This window comes from Dromaius novaehollandiae, chromosome 33 (genome assembly GCF_036370855.1).
Source record: "Dromaius novaehollandiae isolate bDroNov1 chromosome 33, bDroNov1.hap1, whole genome shotgun sequence".
NCBI classification, from domain to species: Eukaryota; Metazoa; Chordata; class Aves; order Casuariiformes; family Dromaiidae; genus Dromaius; species Dromaius novaehollandiae.
The window spans coordinates 1598508-1618576 of NC_088127.1; the positions used below are offsets into that span (position 1 = coordinate 1598508).

General features: G+C 47.2%; 1 protein-coding gene across 2 annotated transcripts; it reads right to left on the reverse strand.

Annotated features, from left to right (window-relative positions):
- Window positions 1-215: 215 nt before the first annotated feature.
- Window positions 216-19107, reverse strand: PIN1 (peptidylprolyl cis/trans isomerase, NIMA-interacting 1). 2 transcript variants are annotated; one of them, XM_026115008.2, is made up of 4 exons: window positions 18959-19107; window positions 16495-16695; window positions 8569-8679; window positions 216-851 (listed from the first exon to the last, which is right to left on the reverse strand). In XM_026115008.2, the coding sequence occupies exons 1-4, from the start codon at window positions 19014-19016 to the stop codon at window positions 703-705; spliced, it is 519 nt and encodes a 172-aa protein (XP_025970793.1). In that variant the 5' UTR covers window positions 19017-19107; the 3' UTR covers window positions 216-702. The 2 variants fall into 2 exon arrangements, with proteins under 2 accessions (XP_025970793.1, XP_025970794.1); XM_026115009.2 differs by lacking the exon at window positions 216-851 and adding an exon at window positions 3995-5233.
- Window positions 19108-20069: the final 962 nt, after the last annotated feature.

The window sequence follows — 20069 nt, forward strand, 5'->3', positions numbered from 1 at the left end:
AGGATAGATCCCAGGAACCCTGACTCCCTCAGACACATGACCAGCACTTCTCCTCCACTTTCCAGGCTGGACCACACAGCTGGAAACAGCGGTGCAGGCACCAGCAGCACATCCTGACCTGTGCTCGCTCCTGTTAGCAATTCACTTCTCTTTGCCTTAATGCTAATCCTGTCCGCCCCCCCCACCCATATAAAGATACTTCATTAAACAGACTGTGGATTTTTTCTACCTTTTTTTTTTCTGCAGAAAATGCAATTTTTATAAAACCTTTGTAAAAATTAATGTCTCGGGATTGAGTCACTTGATAACATATCCAATGAGAGCCATTTCGGCTTTCTCTCCTTCCACTGGAGTATTACCAGACTCTTGTCACAACTTCACCATTCTACTTAATCTCATTTGGACTTTGATCTACTAACGAGGACATCGCTCGCTGCTCCACGGTGCACCAGGCTGTGCTTGCCAGGCAGGTGGCTGAGAACATCACGCTTTTCGTGCATGCAGAAAAGCCTGCCCTGAGGAGATGGCGTAGGTGGCCGCTGCCTGTCCCCATGTGAAGGGCCCACTGGAAGGAGAGCATCTGGGAACGGGCCACAAGCCACCCTCATTTTTCTCGTGGGCTCAGCATGGCCCCGGAGGCCATAAAGGGGGCTTCTTTTAATCAAGCTATGTATTTTAGTATAGTGCGGGACATTTAACCTGCTACAGAATAGTCACAAACATCACTGGTGCAGAGCGCTGGAGGAAAGGACCTCTGTGCACGGGAAGAGGGCAGCAGCTGTCTAACAGCCCGTGACCGGCCTCCAGTCTGACTCCTGATCTCCGGGGATGTGACAGCCTCCTCCTCAGGCCTGGAGAGAAACCAGAAGAAATCCCTTAAATGATCCTTCTCCAGAAGTGAAGGCTTCAAACATGCTACAGTCAGAAGTGGTTACTGTCAGTGTCACTGGTTCAGAGACTGAAGCCAAGGGCTCACGCGCACTTCGAACACAGAGCCAGAGTCCCCTGCAGGACCAGGCCAGCCAGAGAACTGTGCTGCTAACCCACGGCTTGCCCGGGAACGGCACCGGGAAGGAAAGGGAAGGGAAGGGACCCAAATCCAGGCCACGATGCCATGCCACATCAGGTTACTGTACCACAGATGCTCACTGAGCGCAGCAACAAGCCCATGTTCCCCAGCGAAAGGGCAGGAGACCTGCAAAGCTCTCGGTTTATGACCCCTACAAAGAAAAGATCAAGTGAGAACAGGACGGAGGATGCAGACGTGTTCAGCAGAAGAAGCAGGCTGCTTTAACGCTCCCCTGCAGTCGCTTGCTCCACCCACAGAGCTTCAGGAGACATCTCATCACTCGCCTGCGCTCCAGGCGCATCCCTATGCTCTTCTGGAGCTCAGCTTGGGCCTGAGCAAAGGGACCCGATCCTCCCGGAAAGCTGTTCTGGACCTTTCAGGCTGGACCTGGTCCTGCTCCACACACACCCCAGCAGTGAAAGGGGCCTGCTTGCTCGCGGTGGGGAAGGCAGTGATGCAAATACCACTGCTTTTGCACTGCTTGCCTGTGCTCAGGTTTCTCTCTCTCAAAGGGAGGAAGACCCCAAACCAAGGCTGTAATGGGAGAGAGACCAGCCAAGGGAAAAGGAGAAGCAGCAACACGAAAGCCATTCCCGCAGCAGCAGTCAGCAGGGTTTTCAGCAGAGAGGCAAAGACAGGCAGTTTCCTAGTTCACCTGCTCATCTTGCTTTGCTAGCACATCTGCACCAGTTGTACACCCCTCCTCCTAATCTCATCACAGCCTTCCCGCTCTGAAAATCCCTGCTCTTAAAGGCAAGAAATACTACGAACAGAAAGAGAGCAAACGTGGAACAAAACCTCATCATAAGACCCCTGAAGAGCAGAAATGCCAATCCTGCACCTGAAGGTGCAAGAGGGCAGTCCATGATCCAGGTATCAATTAGCTCTTTCCCAAATCCTGCCAGTCTGAGATAGCAGCTGCTTTATGTATTCGGAGCAGAGAACTTCACAGCATAGCACTGCTCGTGGGAGCATGGCAGGGGGGCCACCAGCGGCCAGCCCAGCCAGGTGCACCCCCAACTGCTGCAGGAGGAAACCCCAACGCAAGGGTTGTTTCACCAAGGGCCGCTTCTCTCAAAGCTCTACCGCATGCTAATGGGCGACAGCAGGCGTGTCCGACCCTCCGGGGTCTCAGCCTTGAGTCATCTCCGCAGGTGGGGTAACGCTAGCGGAAAATAATACGGCTCCTGGTGGTATAAACACAGACTTGAGTCACGTCAGCTCCATCTGCGGAAACGTCTTCCACCAAGCGTGCTCCCAGCCTCGTTCTTTCCTGCTACAGCAGTTTGAGGAGAGCAGAACCCGAGCTCCAAGACAGCCAACAACAAAACTGTGAATAGAGCCTGCGGCCCGCCGGCACAGGAGGGAGGAGATCCTCCTCCTCCCAGGGCTCCCACCTGCTCTGCTAAATGCTTTAGCAGAGTCCCACTGCCAGGTCGGCGCAGGGCCGAGCCCCACTGCATCACTGGACAAAGCGGCTATTGATGAGCTGCCACCAAGAGGCAGCAGCACAGGACGGCTCTCTGCCAGCACCGCACGGGCCCGAGTACGGCCAGTTCACAACCACGGCCCAAGACGCTGAGACCCAAGAACCATTAGGCCTACCACGCAGTTTCCACCTTGAGCAGTACCAACAGGATACCTCAAGGACATTTATTTTCTCCCAGTCTTCGTTAGGTGGCTAGCTGGGGCTCTGCCTACAGCACAGAGAAGATGCACAAATGTAATGCTTTCAGGCACTTTCGGTGGTACCACCTATCATGTCTACTGTCCACGTGAGAAAGGGGCCATCTACAATCATCCGCAAACACTTTGTAGAAGGCAGCATCTTCTGACAGCGTCCTCCAGGACTGCTGTACCGCTGGCAGCCTGCCGCCTGTGTCAGTATAAGAACAGCTCCCACCGCAGGCAGCCCCACACGCTCGCGCTCTCATTATCGTGGAAGCCTTGCCACGCTTCTTCTAGCAGTCCAAGGCTCTCCCCACCCTGCTTCCCTGGTGCTTTCGGCCTTCTGATGAAGATACAGATGGGAATCTGGTGCCGGGCCCACACCACTGCAGCACAAACAGCCGGGATGCAAACAGGCTGTGCAGGCAGGAAGATCCTCGGCTGCCACTGCTTCTGCTGTGTTGCCACATTTCAAGACAGAGATGACATCTCTGCTTTCCTTTATTTACCTTTGATCCCGCTTTCATGATGCTACACAGTTATTTGAGGTAATTTGCCTTTTCTAAGTTCTCACCTGCTTGTCACCCCAGAGCTGCCTTTTTTTTTTTTTTTTTTTAATCAATGCATTGCTATGGAAACCAACTTTTATCTGATGCACGAGAGCCTTCCACTTCCCCAGCATAACTAGCAAGGGTGAAAGCAGAAGCAGAAACACAAGCTGCATTGAGATGTTTGGGTTTTTTCGGCTATCACCTTAATTGTAGGGAGTATTTAAGAGATGTTGCTTTTCCCCAGTTCTAAGAAAGATGGGAGTTTTTAAGAAAAAACACATGCTGCAGAGTCACTCTCAGTAATGGCTGGTTTCATACAATAAATGGAACATCCAAATTTGCAGAACTGAAAAGAGGGAAGAAATAGTTACTGAATTGCACTAGATAGCCAGAAGTACCGTTTTTACCTTACCTGAAGTAACACCTTATACCAGAATTTAAATAGTACTTATGGAATGAGGCACCAACTCAATGCAAAGCAGGAAAACCCAACCATGAAAGAGAATTAAGGATATCAGGTTACAGCTTAAGACAGAAAAATTTTGAGAATAAAGAGTTTTCTTAATACAAGTCACATTCCATTTGATGATGAAAAGAACATCAGCTATAGCCACCTCAGCACATACTGCAGAGGTTTGTGTTTGCTCTAATAGAAGCCACAGGACCTCTACAGTCAGAGGAGGAGAAATAATCAATACCAGAGCTCTTGAAATGTTTAATTGGAGAGGGCTTTATTTTCTGCTTAAGAGAACTGGAACTATACAGCTTGTTTGCATTGGACAAAAGCTGGGATTTTTCTGATTTTATTTTACTAAACATAAGCAATGCAGTGTAATTGGAAAACAATGATTTACAGTGTTTAAACCACAAGTGGATTGAGAGGAGCTTGAGAAAACAGCCTTCTAGCTAAAACTGAAAATCCACAATACAGTCCGTCCTACCGAATGGCACGGTCATGTCTAAATAATGGAGTGACCTCACGCTGGAATGGATAACACACAGCATCCTACGTACTGCTACACAGCTTCAATTGGCTACTGACCTTCCTGCAGTGGGAACTACTGGCCGTTAACCTCTCGTTTGTACTCAGAACCAAAAGGCATCTTCAAGTTTTGGAGTCCAAGCAATGGTCGAGGTGGAGAGCGCTCCACGCGCCACTGCGTGACAGGACAGAGTAGCAATCCTCACCGAGACAACTGCATTAAGGGAAGCTATAGGCAGGCACTGACAGATGCCCCATGCCAAGATGGCTCACTGTTTGTTACCTTATGGTCAATTCATGAATGGCTTTAGTAAATCATCTCTACAAACCAATGAACTCGGCTGCAGACCAAATACATTTCATCCAGAATAAATGGTATTTAAACAAACATGCAGAGGGTTGGGAGTTCATTCCATCATAGCACCAGAGTTCACAAGTCAACTTCACCATCATCAGTGCTGCACTGCAATAAATACTCCGTATCTCTAAGAGGGTGGATGTGGGAAGCACTGAAGTGTGACCTTTAGCATCGACAATTCCTCAGCTTAGGAGGCATGTCAATATAACTCAAGCAGCTGTGGCATGCCAGAAATTTTGTTTGTAACATTCTCTCTGCTTATGAAAGATGCTACTGTCTTATTTCGGTTACGTTCTCACCCTTGGCTAACCATGCATCTCTGCAGGTGAAAAACATTGTGTCAGGCGCCACAGAAGATATTGAGATATGAAATGAGCTTTTTTTTTTTTTTAACTGGATATGAAGTTCATTTGGGAGAGTGCAGGGTTGGAGTAGGTTTTTTTTTTTTTCCTTTCTTCCCCTCGCCCTTTCCTTTCTACATGTCACCAAGGCACTTCACTCTGTGCGTAGGATGATGTGGATCCCTGATTCTGTGAAAACTGGTCCGCTCATCTCGCCAGCCCTCAGCGCAAATGAGGCATCTTCAAAAGGTTTCTGCATCTGACCTGCAGAGAGCAGCAACGAGAAAGTTCAATTAAGCCCAGCAAAGAGTGGAAGCTCTTTCTGAGCAAGCAAGCCTCAAACGAAGGCAGCTTCCAGGCAAACAACAAAGTCACCAATTAATAACTTGCAGGAGGTGTTTGTTTTCAAATACTCTCGGAAGACAATCCAAAACAACTCATTCACACATCCGTGTATGCAGATGAACTTTTTTTGAAATAGAGATTTTGTTCAGATCCTGTAAACATCGCTGCAGCAGGGAAAGACTGTGGACTCAAAAGGCAGAGGAAATCTGCTCTGCAGACTCACTGGCACAAGTGGATATTAGTCTTTCAGTCTCATGTGCCCTCAAGGTACACAGAGGCAATGGATGTGGTGTGCATTACAAGCTGCACTAAATAATTTACAAGGCACACGTGGCTAATGTCATGACCTAGATAAGAACTGCTCTTAAGGCTCTGGTCTCCAAATCGCCGAGTTCCGGGAGGTTTAGTAATCAAGGCTCAGGAAAGCCAGAGGTGACAAGAGGAAGTCCCCTGCATGGGGAATAATGAGCAGAACTAAAGCAATTCTGCAGTGGGCCATGAAGAATAAGCAATGACAAGTGCTCAGCCAGAAGAATTCAAGCCAAGATACCAACCTGCTATAGAGGGTTCAAGAGGGATGGTATTTTTGCCCAATTTACTGTGACAGAAGTTGGAGCAGAGAAACTGCCAACCCCAGCTGAAATACTGAGGCTCTGCTATTGCTGACAGGTCAAAGTCTCATTGCGGGACTCCCACCAAAAGCTTCAGGGAAAGGACAAGATGCCGGCAAGGGAAGGCCAGCAGGGACAGCGCCGTGCACGCACAGGGAGCCTTCGCTCTCCGCACTGACTGCATTCGCCTCAAGATGCCGGAGGAGATGTATAGATAAGCGTCTTGCCAAAAACTCCGCGTAAATCTCCCGTACGGTTACAACCCTTGTCTCTAGGTTTCAAGACCATGCGGTAGCTTTGGACTCCACAGCACGTTAGGAGACAGCTACAGAAAGCTTATAGGCAGTGTGACAGATGGATCAGCAGCAGACATCGCAGTGATATACTAATCTCTTCGGGACCTCAGCTTCCCAGCCCCTTCAAAGACCGTACATCCTGGATGCATCACATGTAGCTAAGCAGCATCTCCGGAATTTATATTTTACTCTAGGATCTAAATCCATCCGTACCCATTTCTCTAGCAAGGCAGTTAGATGTCACAAAAGCTCAATTCCTCTCTTTCAGGATTAGTCATAATAGCTTCAGCCTGATATTTTCCCCTTACCAAAAAAAAAAATAGTGTTTTATTACTGAAGTGACCTGATACATAGGACTTTCCAGAGTTTCATTTCTCTCACCTTAGCATTTAGATTAATTGCTAGGAGATGCAGACTGCCTGCCTGTCTCACAAGTTCCGGTTACATAGCCAGTGTCATTCACTGTCAGACAGAACCGCGTCGTGGAAACCTTTCACCTTAGGTTTTCAGTTATTTTTTCTGCTAGGACCCAAATTCTTTATTTCAGATGAGGAATAGTCTCTCTGCTACACCACAGTGGTCTTCCTCAAAGACATGGCTTATTTGAAGTTTTTCATGAAGATAAATCGAAATGTTTTAACAACTTCACCTCTGAAGTATCCAGTGCTCCAAGTTCTAATAAATTACATTTTCAGCCCAATAAGAAAAGAGGCAGAGATGGAGATGGAGAGTGACATCTCAGGAGCAGGGCCGCCACTCATAGCTCTACTGTCATCTAGTGGAGACCGGTTCTTGCAACATTTCCTTACTTTTTGCTATAGCCAGGAGAAATCTCTTTCCACATGTCTCCAAAGACCACAGTAAACTCAGTTTCTAATGAACCCAAAATAGCAGCTGCAGCATCCTAAGATTAATGTTTCATTATACAGGAATACATAAAATATTATTGTTCAGCACTATCTGAAAGGAGATACCTGAGGAAGCAACTGCTGCTTTAACCATAGCAAAATTAGACCCTAGAAAGGAAGAGTAATTAAAAACAGTATCTTGGTGAAAGATCACAATCTGCATTGCTGAAGGCAGTTTTAGCAGCCAAAGCCTGGTGGTCTCCAGATAGCAGGGGCAAAAGCAGTGACCCAGTGACCCCTTCCACAGTTACGCCTGTAGCATCAAGCCAACTATTGTTTTATTTATTCCAGAAACATCCTACCAAAATCAGTCAGAAGCAGCACCACAGTTCACAGCTGTGCAGATGGCCCTACAGGCTGCTTGGTCTAACATCCTTGTATGCTTAGGCAGCTGCACAGATTTCTACAGCAAGGTTTGTGTATTTGCTGCAGGGTGAATGTCTGCATCCCAGGACGAACTCCTGAACACCTCAGTCTGCTTCCTACCAACCCCAAGCATGAGTTTAGGAAAAACATTTCCACCAAAACTGACAGCCTTAAACAAGCCAGACCGCTTTTCACTGTTTCAGATGCAGGCAGCTCTCACTACAGATCTTTTCCTTTGAGTTTGCTGCACGCTCCTTTGACTTCGAGGCAGAGACTATAAACACAGCATTTTCTCTCTGACAGGAACCTTTCTTGACCCTCTTCAAATAAAATATGCATGTGCACCCCTGCTATTAGGATTTTGGTTTGTTCTTTAAATACTGTAGCCACACTCACATGACATCATTGCTTTATATTTTGTTCCTAGTTGGAAATTAAGCTATTCCAAAAAGCATTTGTGAGACAATGTAAACCAGGGTTTCTCTCTCTCTTTCCCACCTCAAAGGTTCTTCCTTCTATACTAGCAAATCTCATTAATGAGGAAGCATCCAAGAGCTTTTTGTTATCAACCCCTCACTGCACTGATCAATAATTCTGTAACAAACTCTCTCACCAGCAACATTATTTTGGTGGACTGTAAATTGTTCCTATTTCTACAGCTTGTTAATAGCTTTCTGATTTAAGATCAGAATGCCAAATCATTTATCTGGTGAGCCATTAGCAAGACTTATCCACTTCTTCCTTATTCACGGGCCATTACACTGTGCGACTGGATTTCCATTCAGCGTAGCTGGAAAATCCTTTTCCAGAGGGAAAAGCCAATTTCATGAAGGGCACTTGCACAACATCCTCTCTGCCTCGAATAATATTATGGTTGCATTCTTAATTGGTTTAACTTCTAGGCAGCAAACGACATTTCCTGCACAGCAGGCTGCCCAGCACACAAACCCATTTTCATATTCATTCCCCCAAAAGCAGGGTGCATTATTAAACCCCACCTCCTGCCAAGAATATCAGCACCAGCTCTGTAATCTTGATCTCGTGTTCACGTTGCCATGCTGAGCTTGACTTACCTCTTCCAAATGCACCCAGATCACCTCCCGCTTTTGCTGAGCTGCAGTCACTAAACTGGGAAGCAAGAGATTCAAAATCCTCTTCTCCCGATTTTATCTTCTGGATGTAGCCTGTAGGTACATGGAATAATTCAGAGTCAGGAGAGGAGAAAAAAGAAGCTCACAGATGAAGCACAGTGCCTAGCAAGGGGAACATTCCCAGCAAAAGAGGAAGATGAATAAAGAGGAGCAGGTCATCACGTTTCAAGAGATGCCTTAAGCATTGCATCCCACGACAAAAAGGGCACAAACACCATCGCATGGATCTGGAACATCAGCACAGCAGAGCAAGATTTTACTCTTTACCAGCTCTCCCACCAAAGCCAGGGCCCAGCTCCACCCCGAACCCACCAACAGCTCACACGGGGCCGACTGCCCCACGGCGCACCAGCCTCACCACGCAGCGCATCATGTAATTCCAATCTTTGTGCCCTAGGCCATTTCTATTTAAGCTTCTAAAAAATAAAAATAAAAAATAAAAAGGCTGATTTCACCTATTAGTACCCCTAAAGTATGGAAATTTACTGTTGGGCTTCAAAATGTAGGAGTTTTTGACTGGAGAAGTGTTCACTATGATAAATGACCAAGCATGAAGAATCCCAGACAAGTGAATTATTTATAAACACAGCTTCTTAAAAGGTCAGTAAAGAAATAGTCACAGTCTTAACCGAGAGTTCTGCCTCGCTGTTCTGGACCTTCTTCTGCACCAGCAGAGCAGCTCCAGCTAACTCCTGAAGCCACGTAACAAGAAAACCTGGAAGATAGCTCACCTTTTAGATCATGTTTTCCAGTCAACAACTTGATACTATGATTGGGGATGGGAGAAAAGGGAAGCCACTAATGATGGCTAGCGACAGCTCTTAGAGACAAGCAAAATCGCAAGCATTGCCAATGCATCTCGAGACCATGAGGCGGCTTTGCACAGATCCCCAAGACAACCAGGAAATTCCACGCGGACAGTTTAATGCAAGTATCTTATCCTGGTTTTCTTTAGCTCATTCACTAAAAGAAGTGTGACCACTGATCAAAATTCCCCAGCAGCCACCAGCTCCCCTCAACCAGCAGCCACATCCCACCAAACCGTAACTTAATGCCAGCAGCAGGAAACGCTTCTGCGGACGAAGGGCTGTAAAAGCTCAACTCAAAGCCTGCAAACAACAACAGGGCACCTCCAGACGCCGCGACACTCCTGCTGCCAGTTGGGCTGCCAGCAAAGCCACCACATGCCCCAACGCCCAGAAAGTGGCCCAGTCCTGCCAGAGGGAGTTTGCTCCCCGCCACAGAAGAGCGCAACGGAGCCGAGAAGCCACCTCGGAGCAGCAGAGGGTGAGGCTTTCTGCAGCGTGGCAGGGCCGCCTCTGCCCTCGTCCTGGGGCGAGGAGCAGCGTGTTCCCTGCAGGAGCACCAACCCCAGGCAGCTGGCTCGGCGGGGAAAGTCCGCCTGCGCTCACCGCGGTGCACTGGAGACACCCCCAGCCTAACCCTTGGGCCACAGCAGACAAGTTAAGTTACATGGAGAGAACCACTTTCACCCACCCATTTTAAGCGAGGGAGCGTCTCCGAGGGGAACGCACCCAGGCTCTGCCCAGACCCGAGGAACAGCCTCAAACGCATGGCCACTTCCGCCACCAAAGCAGCTCTCCGTGGCTGAGGAGCTGGGGACCACCACCCTTAACAGGCCAACAACAAATTCAGGTAAACTCAGAGCTTTGCTCATTTACCTGCGAAATCACTCTCCAGAAACCTCCTCTCAGCTTGGGAAAGGATCGAAGCCTGACTGTCTCCCGCTTCAAAGCAAAGTGGCCTCACCCCATCAGCGAGAACCCCCGCCGCAGCAAGCGGCGAGCGCTGGGACGGCTTGATCACGCACATGCCCGGTACCAGCGCCGTTTGCTAAAATTCTGCTTGCGTCCAAGTCTGGCACTTGCCCTTGAACAAGACAGTAATAGCAGCTGACTTTCTTTATATTCTCAGAGAAGTCAAGTGAATGGGGATGTTTTTCACACTGAAGCTATTAAGTCTCCTGGCTTCAATAACTGAACTTCCTAGTGAAGGTCGCTGCCATTTAAGCACTGTAGCCTGAATGTACGAGAGCTTGGATTTTGCTAGATAAGCCTCCAAAAAAACCAAGTTGGGCTGGGCATGGTTGACTCCAAGCAGAAGCAGGGGAAGAGCCCTAGCTGAAAGTGTCACATGCGTAAGTAAAGAATTAATGTCATAAATTCGAGGGATGCTCTCAGAAACAGAAGGAGGCAGTGTCTGATGCACAGTATGAGGAAATGAGCAGTTTCCAGCTAGTTTTAACGCTATGTACCGCTACATACCCGAGGAATTACCAGCCCCGAGAGATGAGAAAATACTTCTTAATGAGAGAACTTAGGTGAAGTTCATCTGCAAATTAAATTTGTGACTTTATGGCATAATTACAAAGTGTACGGTGTTTTCCAAATCACTAAGACCACCAAATAATTGCAATGACTTTTCTGAAAAATTTTCCTAGTTGCAGTCAAGCTGAAATGTCAAAAAATACTTATGATCAATTTTGCTCATCACTAGCAAGAACATCGTATCCTTCTGAGAGCACAGACACACTAAGCAGGTGCCACTGGATAACAGGAAGGAGGAATCTGCCTGTAGACACTCACATTTAGTGGCAGGTGACAAGCAACCTACACCTTCTCTCTGCCTGAAAGGGGTCGAATGGAGCTCCCGCATTACTAAACCACAGCCTGGCTTGCTTCTCAGTAGTTCACATACCCACGTTTTCAAGACAGGAAGCAGCAGAAGCAACTGAAGAAGCAGGCTACCAATTTTTAGATGAATACTTTTATTGCAGTTTAATTCTAGCAAGACCAAAACTAAGTGATTTTAAGTCTTCAAATTGGTCTTCTACCCTACAGCCCACTTTTCCTCCCCCAGTCAGTCGTATCCTTTTAAACCATCTGCCACTAACCTAGATCTTCGCAATTCAGCACAGAGTTCATGACACTTTGGTTTGCACTTTCAGCCGAATGGGACTACTGTATGAAACAGGCCAGGAAAAAGACTATTAAGAAGGGGAATAGGACATTACGTCTGGTTCTAGAATTGCTTTTCTAAAAAGGAGTTCTGAATATAACTCTGAAGCCATAGAAAGTTATCTTAACCCCTGAAGTACTTAACCTGCTTTAACAGAAAACACCATCAGCAATATTGTTGCATAAGTGAGATTATACACTTATTCTACCTTCTGCTTATTGTGTACAGGTGGAGAAAGTCAGAAGACTACATAAAATTCTGAAGTTCTATAAAACTTAAGAAAACAGCTACTTATCTTGCACTGATCTGGAAAAAAATTGTGTATCTGGGTAGAAGACTGTTCACAGCGTTCACATAGGCACGTTTTAGAACGGGAACAGATACTGTTCATCCGATTAAACTAAGCTGCTTGAGCATAAACAGTCTATTTGCTGGCAAAACAGAGTTTATCCTAAAATACATATTTGCATCACAGTAAGTGCATATCTAACTACACATAGCCGCCAGCCCCTAGCAAGTACATTGATACACATCACATCCAGAAGCATCAGGAATTACAGCTTGAAGATGCACACTGACGTTAAAGTAACAAAGCGTCCAAATTAAGGATCTAACTGTTTACCTTTACGTCCTAGATTGCCTGCGCTAGTCACATCAACAGCTTCCTAGCGGTAAAAAAGGTTTCCCTTTGCTTGCTAAGTGAACCAAACAACAACACACTGAAACAGAATTCGGTTATTAAAACTTTCTAGTTGTATGACAGTGACCAGCCTGAGAGCACAATCTGCTTGTCAGCTAGACGAATGCTTATACGAGTAAAACCTAGGACCGAGATAATTGTTTCAAGTCACCTACTCGAGAACAAGACATTTGCTCTGAGTGTCTGAACTTTGGCTCTGTGAAGTGGGATTAATAAGCTTTTTCCCCCCCATGATCTCAACTATTTAGAACAAATTATTCAGTGCAGATACTGTCTAGATTTTAATAAACTGCCTGTAAAAGTCTCCAGACATAAGTGAAATTGAATAACGGGAGATTAATACAAAAATAGTAAGCTGAAAAATGGCAGTGGGTTGTGCTAAAATGGGGAATATCAGGGAAGAGAAACTTTGAGATGAATCTTAGTCTTTGATGAGATGACTCTGCAGCAGGAAACTGGCGTATACTAATGAAATGTGCAAACAAGAGGCTGGAAGGCTTGGAAGCACTGTCAGCAGAAGGGAGGATCAGAATAGCAAACCTGAACTAGATGAACAAGAACTGAAGAAAAAGAGTTAAACGACGTCAAGCGAAGTCACTTACATGCATTTACAAAACCAACGAGAATTTCTTCTATATGCCGAGAGCTCAATCGGAAGGTGAAGGACACCAGCGTGGAATTAGAAATAGCTACAAAACAGACTTTTCAAGTGAAAAGCACAGCACTGCGAAGTCACACTACTTTCAGTAGAGAGAAGAGTAACTGTAAATGCCACGGTATAAGGCACTGCCAAGAGCTAATCTGGAACACCGTACGCCACGAAAAACCAATGCTCGAGAAAGATTAATAGAAACTGAAGTAAGCGCAAAGAAGGGCTAAGAGTAGAAGCAGCGGAACAGATGACCTACATTACCAGAAACTAAAAGCCTGGTTGGTTTAATCAATGAAAAAGGCTGGGAAGGAGCAGGACTCTATAAATCCACTGGGAGGTCAACACCAGAAAGAAAAGTCACTTAAATTAAACACCACTAATGCACAAACAACATATAGAAACTAGCCACGAGCAGCATTTAGCTGGAAACTGGGTTTCTACACATCAGACCAGAGATGTTCTGGAACAGCCTTTGCAGCAGACAGCGAGGAGAAACAAAACCTCCTTTCAGATGGAGATCAATCACTCTCACAAAAGGGATTATGAGGTATCACTACCTTTAATAGCCGGGGTTAGACTCAGATCAGGAATTTCTTTCTAGTCCTGCCCTCCCTACAATGTCATCACCTATGAGAACAGCACACAGCAAGCCAGGTCACCCAAATCGTGCTGTAACACAAAGCGAGCACTAACCTACTTCTAATCCTCCACTGCAATTTTCTTAGTAAATTAAAAATTATCCATGGGCAACACACCCCTCCAGCTGTCTTGAATCTCCTCCCTTATTATTGGAGAAAAGCCATCAAATGGAATATCTACAACTAGCCAAATATTAATAATTAACCAAAATTTACTGAAGTGTTCATCTTTAGGATAGCCCTCCCTCCTGCGGAAACATAACTAAGAACTCCCTAAACAAATGTAATGCTTTACACAATTAAAAAAAACAAAAAATCTAAGAATGAACACCAGAGTTTGATTCTGAAGGAAGTAATGCAAACACAACTGATCTCTAAATGAAACATGAAAATGCATGTACTACGGCTGTCAAACAGATTCCCCCCCAGAGATCTACTTAGACAATTCTACGCTACAGTTACATTCATCAGGTACAGTACGTCTGTTCAGAGAAGTTCAGTGATGCCTGGCTGTCAAAAATGGTAGTGGAGCTAAGCTGTGCATCCATGCAATAAACTCTAGCTATTTAAAACAAAAAAACCTTTTAATTTTCAAGAAATAATCCCAAATCAGCAGCATCAGTGGCAAGAGAGCCACCACAAAATAATTACTCATAAGTTAGTGTTCCCTATGACCTTCCCAGGAATAGTGTTTATCGAGGACAAGTGGGGATGTTCACAGAAAGTTTTTTTTTTTTTTTGGGGGGGGGGGGGGGGGCGCGTGGGTAAATAGTATTTCATTCTCAGGAAGACCAAAAAAAGCAATGGTAATGAAAGTGGCAAAAGAATAAATCCCTGATGGCCTTTATCCAGAACACAAGCAGGGCATTTACATGAGGTAAGCTCTAATAACAGCTTTCTCCTTCTCAGACACCAAAGAGAAATGACTCAACATAAATTTTATCTGATAACAAGAGCACTCTGAAGCTGTCAATCTAAATTTCGTATTTCTGAGCTAAAGAAAAGAAATGTTTAACTTGCACCTATATTTGAGAAAGAACAGATTAAAATGTTTCCCTCCATAGCCTTACAGGTGGCAAAGACCTCTGGTGCCTAAGATAAAGAAAAGCACCCAAACAAAATAAAAAAGATGACATTTGCTTAGTCCCAATAACATTATTCAGGCTGCTAAAGATAACCAGTTTACAGGACTCGTAAACAGCAAACAGCCTACTGGGTCACAAGCTCCTGAAACACTTCTGCATTGGCAAGTCTGCCCAAGAGAACTTTCCCTTCCAAAATTTAAACAATTCCCTCTTCTGTAGGTCCAAGTTTATCAATGTCTGCCTAAAGCATGCCCACAGCATTGCATTTCCGTTTTAGCACCGGGAACTCTACTGCAGCTCCAGCCGGCCATTCCTCCGATAGCATGGGCGCAAAGTTCTCCAACCCACCCGGGCTCCACTCCCAAATGAAAGTGGCTGGGCGTTTTCCTCAGCTTTTCACTGTTACTCAAGAGCCCAGGACAAGCTTCATGCATCGTTTAAGCTCTGGCCTGTAGGAAGTTCTGTGCTGGCCCTTGGAGGATGAACATCACTCCAAGAGATGGTTCTAACACAGTCTTGCAGAATTTCTCCAAAGACAATTTGCAACTTAATTGAAACATTTCAATCTATTTATCTTTGCGCCATTCTCAACTCTCTTGGCACAAGAGCTCCACGCTATGCACACCTCCTGCTTTACTGCCCCCAGTTGCACTTACCTAACCTAAACGAGACAATTCCCTGAGAAAAGGCCCATTTGTACCAATTAATTCAGCTTCCCTTCCAAAAGGCCTGCACACCACCTGCTGGTCACTACCTAAGTGCTTCCAGTTATTCACTGAAGAGATTTCCCCTCCCAGTTTTTTCAAAAAAGAGAGGCCTTAAGCTCATTGTTCATCAGACTCAAGGCAATTGCCAGGTGCACCCTTCCTATCCTCTCCCCTTCATGGCTGAAGCCATAGAGATAATAAAACAGCTCCAGTCCAGTAGTACGTATCTGCGTGTGCTCGCAGATCCTGGACGCAAAGGCTAGCTGCCGTGCTAACGGCACTGCCAGGAAGGACAGAAATGCCCCTTAAAGGATATGGTCTTGATTTCATTAACTAATCAGTGCGACTGGTTTAAAACTGATCTCAAGCCCCGAATTCCTTATTCTAAGAGGAAGAAGTCAGTAGTAACAGCTGGACTTTGAGCTTATTTCTGCAAGATCAAAACCTCAATGTTCAAGAAACATGACATCAGTTCAATTCTACTGTCAGGGTTGCAAGAAAAAAATCTATGCTGCAAGAAGTCACAATGCATATTGTGGAAGGCATGCACACAGACCTGATTACGAGCCACAACGTGTGGGGAAAAGCCTGAGCAGCTCAGGTCATCTGTACAGCCTTGTGCAAGATGTCTATACAAGCAACTTGATTTCAAGCAGAGGTTAATCAGAACTTACAGTAACTGCCATTAGGGCAAAGAGTCAAATGACATATTAAACAAAAAGAGATGTTTAAAGAACATTTGTTTTAGCTTTAAATAATTACTTTATTTTTAATATAAAAATACACATTTACAAATAAAATACAAACAAACCTCTGAAATAACATTACAAAAAACACAAGGGGAAGAAGGCACATGGGGTGGGACCTGTCTTTACGTCATTTAAGCACAGCCAGCAAATCATACAGCAAAATTGTTTCTCCAAGTGGCTATGCTACACGAAAGTCCATGTTCAAACCACTTGGCTCAAAAACTTTGCTTTAGAGAGTTCACAACACACTGAACCATTCATCTCAAGGTTCAGTTCTAGGCCTTAAAATGACTTTTCCCCTACAATAGCATCACTTTCTCTCTCCTGCATTTACTTGCCATTTATAAGCTCCAGTGCCTCATCTTTGGTCCGTGTGATCTTTTCCTGCCTCCACGACGAGGGTCTTCTGGACTGGTTGTGTTTCACCAGGAGATGTGAACATCGCACTTTGGTGGGCTCCCCTTGGCCATTCTTTCCAGTGCCGCTGGGGCGCTCCCACTGGCTGGCATTTGTGATGTGGTTGAAATAATACACACGGCCTGCAGACAGAAAGAGAGGGTTAGGGTTACAAAAAGCTCCTGTCAAACCCCTAGAATTAGCAGGCCCAGCAGACAGATAAGACTGGATTTCTGCAAGTGGGTGAGACTGTGATTGGCCACGTCCAAATTATCAGTGCAAGCACAGTAAAGACATGGTATAGAAAACAATAGCTTATAGCTCTACATACACCATTTCCTACACAAATGGTTCTGTCAGGAAACAAGAGTTTAGTCAAAGCAACAGTTCCTCACACAAACAGACTCCAGCAGCCCTTCCCGCTCAGGGCAAGTCATGAAGCTCCCATGGATCAGGGTCAAAACCACCCACTGATCCCGTCAGTGGAATGAACACTTCCGCATAACACCCTGCCATCGTGGCCAGGGTTAAACTGCACATTCACATGTGTAAAGAATCGATTATTCCTAAGAAAGCAAGGAGTGCAGTCAGCTCCCAGTCACGTGGTGGCAACACAGCCTCTAAGGAAGTGTGTGGTGACACAGTGGAACCCTGCCCCTGCTGAGGTGGGGAATGGTGCTAGGTTTCTGGTGTGCATTTCACTCGAGCACTATTTGCAAGGGTGGAACAGTAGAAAGCCCCTCTGTTAAGTGCATCTCTTAACATAGGCTGCAGCAAATGCAGTAAGTTACTGTTAGGAAAGATCATGTCTTTGTACTGCACAGAAAAGCCTGATTCCAAAATCACTTTTTGTTTCTACCAGAAAATAGGGCCTCCCTGCACAAAATACTCATGCCTTCCCCCTCCTAGTAGAAAGCAAAGTTCTGATCAAGTCATCTATGAAAATAACACATTCAGCACTAAAATAAAGCCAGGCAATACTGTCATCCAGTGACAGGGACGTACCACCTGCTCAAAGACCTTCCAGTGTTGGCTCAGAGCTTACATGTTCATTTATCTGCATTAACTCACAACATCAATCAAGATGATTTCTGACTTCTACTATTGCATCATTTATCTCAAAGGATTCCACTGAAACCAGAGCCACACTAGACTCATGAAAAAAGCCCATTCTGCCAGTAAATCAAGGTAGGGGGAACGCAACAGCAGCAGGCAACTTATTATGCAGCAAGAAGTTACATTGTAATGACAAAGGGCCCAACACCCTCATTGCAGTCCCAACCAGTGCCCTACAATCATTCGTGTTTCCCCATCCAGGAGACCACTAACAACCCAGACCTGACAACTCCACACGACCACAAGGCTCCCTGTCTCCAGGAGACTTCAACCATGGTAGTTTTAGCAAAGATGGGTTCACACACACACCTCTTCCCTCTCCACACTTTGTCTCCCTGAACTCATCCCTCCACATTGAAGCATGAGAACACAACATCCTAGAAACTGTTTTCAAACCATTAAGTCCCATAACACGGGAAGCCCCGGCTAGAAAGGACAAAACCCTGCTAAAATACCATCCTGACCAAGGCCCTCCCTTCCCAAGCTACAGAGTCACAGCAGCCACACCAAAGCCAAGATCCCACCATGCTCTGACGGGGTCTCTTGGACAAGGGTCTCTCTAGGCTCAGTTCCCCCATCCCCAGGCCTCCCCGCTCACTACACAGGCACAGAGCAGCCACGAGCACCACCCTCTCCCCCAGGGGTGCAGGGACAGCAGAGCCCCCCCCAACCCAGTACCCAGAAATCACACTCCGTCCCCCTTTGCAGACCAATACCCCACCAGGCACAGGAGCTTCCTCCCCCCCCAAGCCGAAACTCTCCCCCTCATCCAAAGCAGCCCCAGAGTCTGGCACCCCTCAGGCCCACCCCAAAAGCCTGAACTTCAGCACCGCAAGAACCCCCCCAAGATGCACTCTAAAGCCCAGCTCACACCACCTGCCTCAGAACACCCTGTCCATCAACCCCACCCCAGACACAAAGGCTGGACCAGGCCCTTAACGTCCCCAAAATCCAACACCCCCCCCCAACGTAGGCCCTGAATACCCCAAAAACCCTCTCAAAATCCAACCCCCCCCAGCCCCCTTACACACCCCAGCCAGGCCCTCAATATCCCCAAAAGCCCCCCAAAACCCAACGTCCCCCCCAGCCAAACCCCACCACACCCCCCGGCCAGGCCCTCAATACCCCCAAAAGCCTCCCGAAATCCAACGCCGTCCCCGGCCTGGCCCCATCACACCCCCCGGCCTGGCCCTCATCGCGCCCAAGGGCTCCCCCCGGCCAGGCCCCGCTCCTCACCACCACCGAGATCCCCCCCGCCCCGCGTGGGCTCAGCACCGCCGCCGCCCGTACCGGAGCTGCGGCTCATGCGCTTCTCCCAGCCCGCAGGCAGCTTCTCCTCCTCCGCCATCTTCCCTCGGCCGCGGCAGCTGCACCTCCTGCACCGACCTCTCCCGGCCCAGCCCCCATTGGAGCGGGGGGCGGGGCTTCCCCGCCCCCGCTCCGCTCCCATTGGCCCATGGGGAGGCCACGTCCCGCCTTCGTGCCCGAGCTCTTGGCGCTATTGGCGGAAGCACGCGCCATTCCGGCACTGATTGGCTACGGGCGGGAGGCTGCATTGATCCCAGAAGCGATCGCGGGGCACATGACCGGAGGCCGGACGGCGGCCGCCGACGCACAAAAGAGCCCAGAAAGCACCCGTCCGCCCTCATCCTCATCCTCATCCTCCCCCATCCCCGCCTCACCCCCGCCCCCCCCCCGGGGCGACATCGGCCCCGGGAACCGCTCACAGTCCCCACCGGCCCCTCGAGCCACAGCACGCCAGGAGTCGAGGGACACGTTTATTACAAACTAGTGAAAGCACCCCAAGAGGCTGCAGCATGTTTATTGCCTCCATGCGCAAATCCAGGGGTGCTGGCATGGCTGGGGCCCCCGGCCCTGCAGCCACACAAGAGGGAAGGCATCAGCTACGTGAGACGGGACAGGAAGGGATGGGGGACGGTGCTGCAGCCGCAGCTACTGATAGTAGAGCTCCAGGTTCATGCCGTCATGGATCTCATCTGAGGCAGCGAGTTAAGGCGGTTCTTGCACAGGGAGAGGGCCCCAGACAAGCTTCCCCCAGCACTAAGATACAGCACACACTGCTCTTTGGCTCATTGTACAATATATCAGCTTTCTCGCAATGTCACGAAACAACAAATGTTTATCACAGGTGTGTTCTGTAACTGAGGCTGCCAGTACCATGAAGGGAGTATAAGCTCCACGTGAACTCAAGAAGTTCACCTCTCCTTGTGCCATCTGCTTGGGTTTTGATGTGTGTGTTGGTCCAGCATTTAGGCTGTGGATCTTGAAAACATTCAAGATCTCAGCGCTTATTTAACTGGAAAGTTTCCCTAGAGAAATTTTACCGAGACTATTACAGCAAGAAGGATACAGTCTCCCAGTGTGACATGGTCCTTGAAGA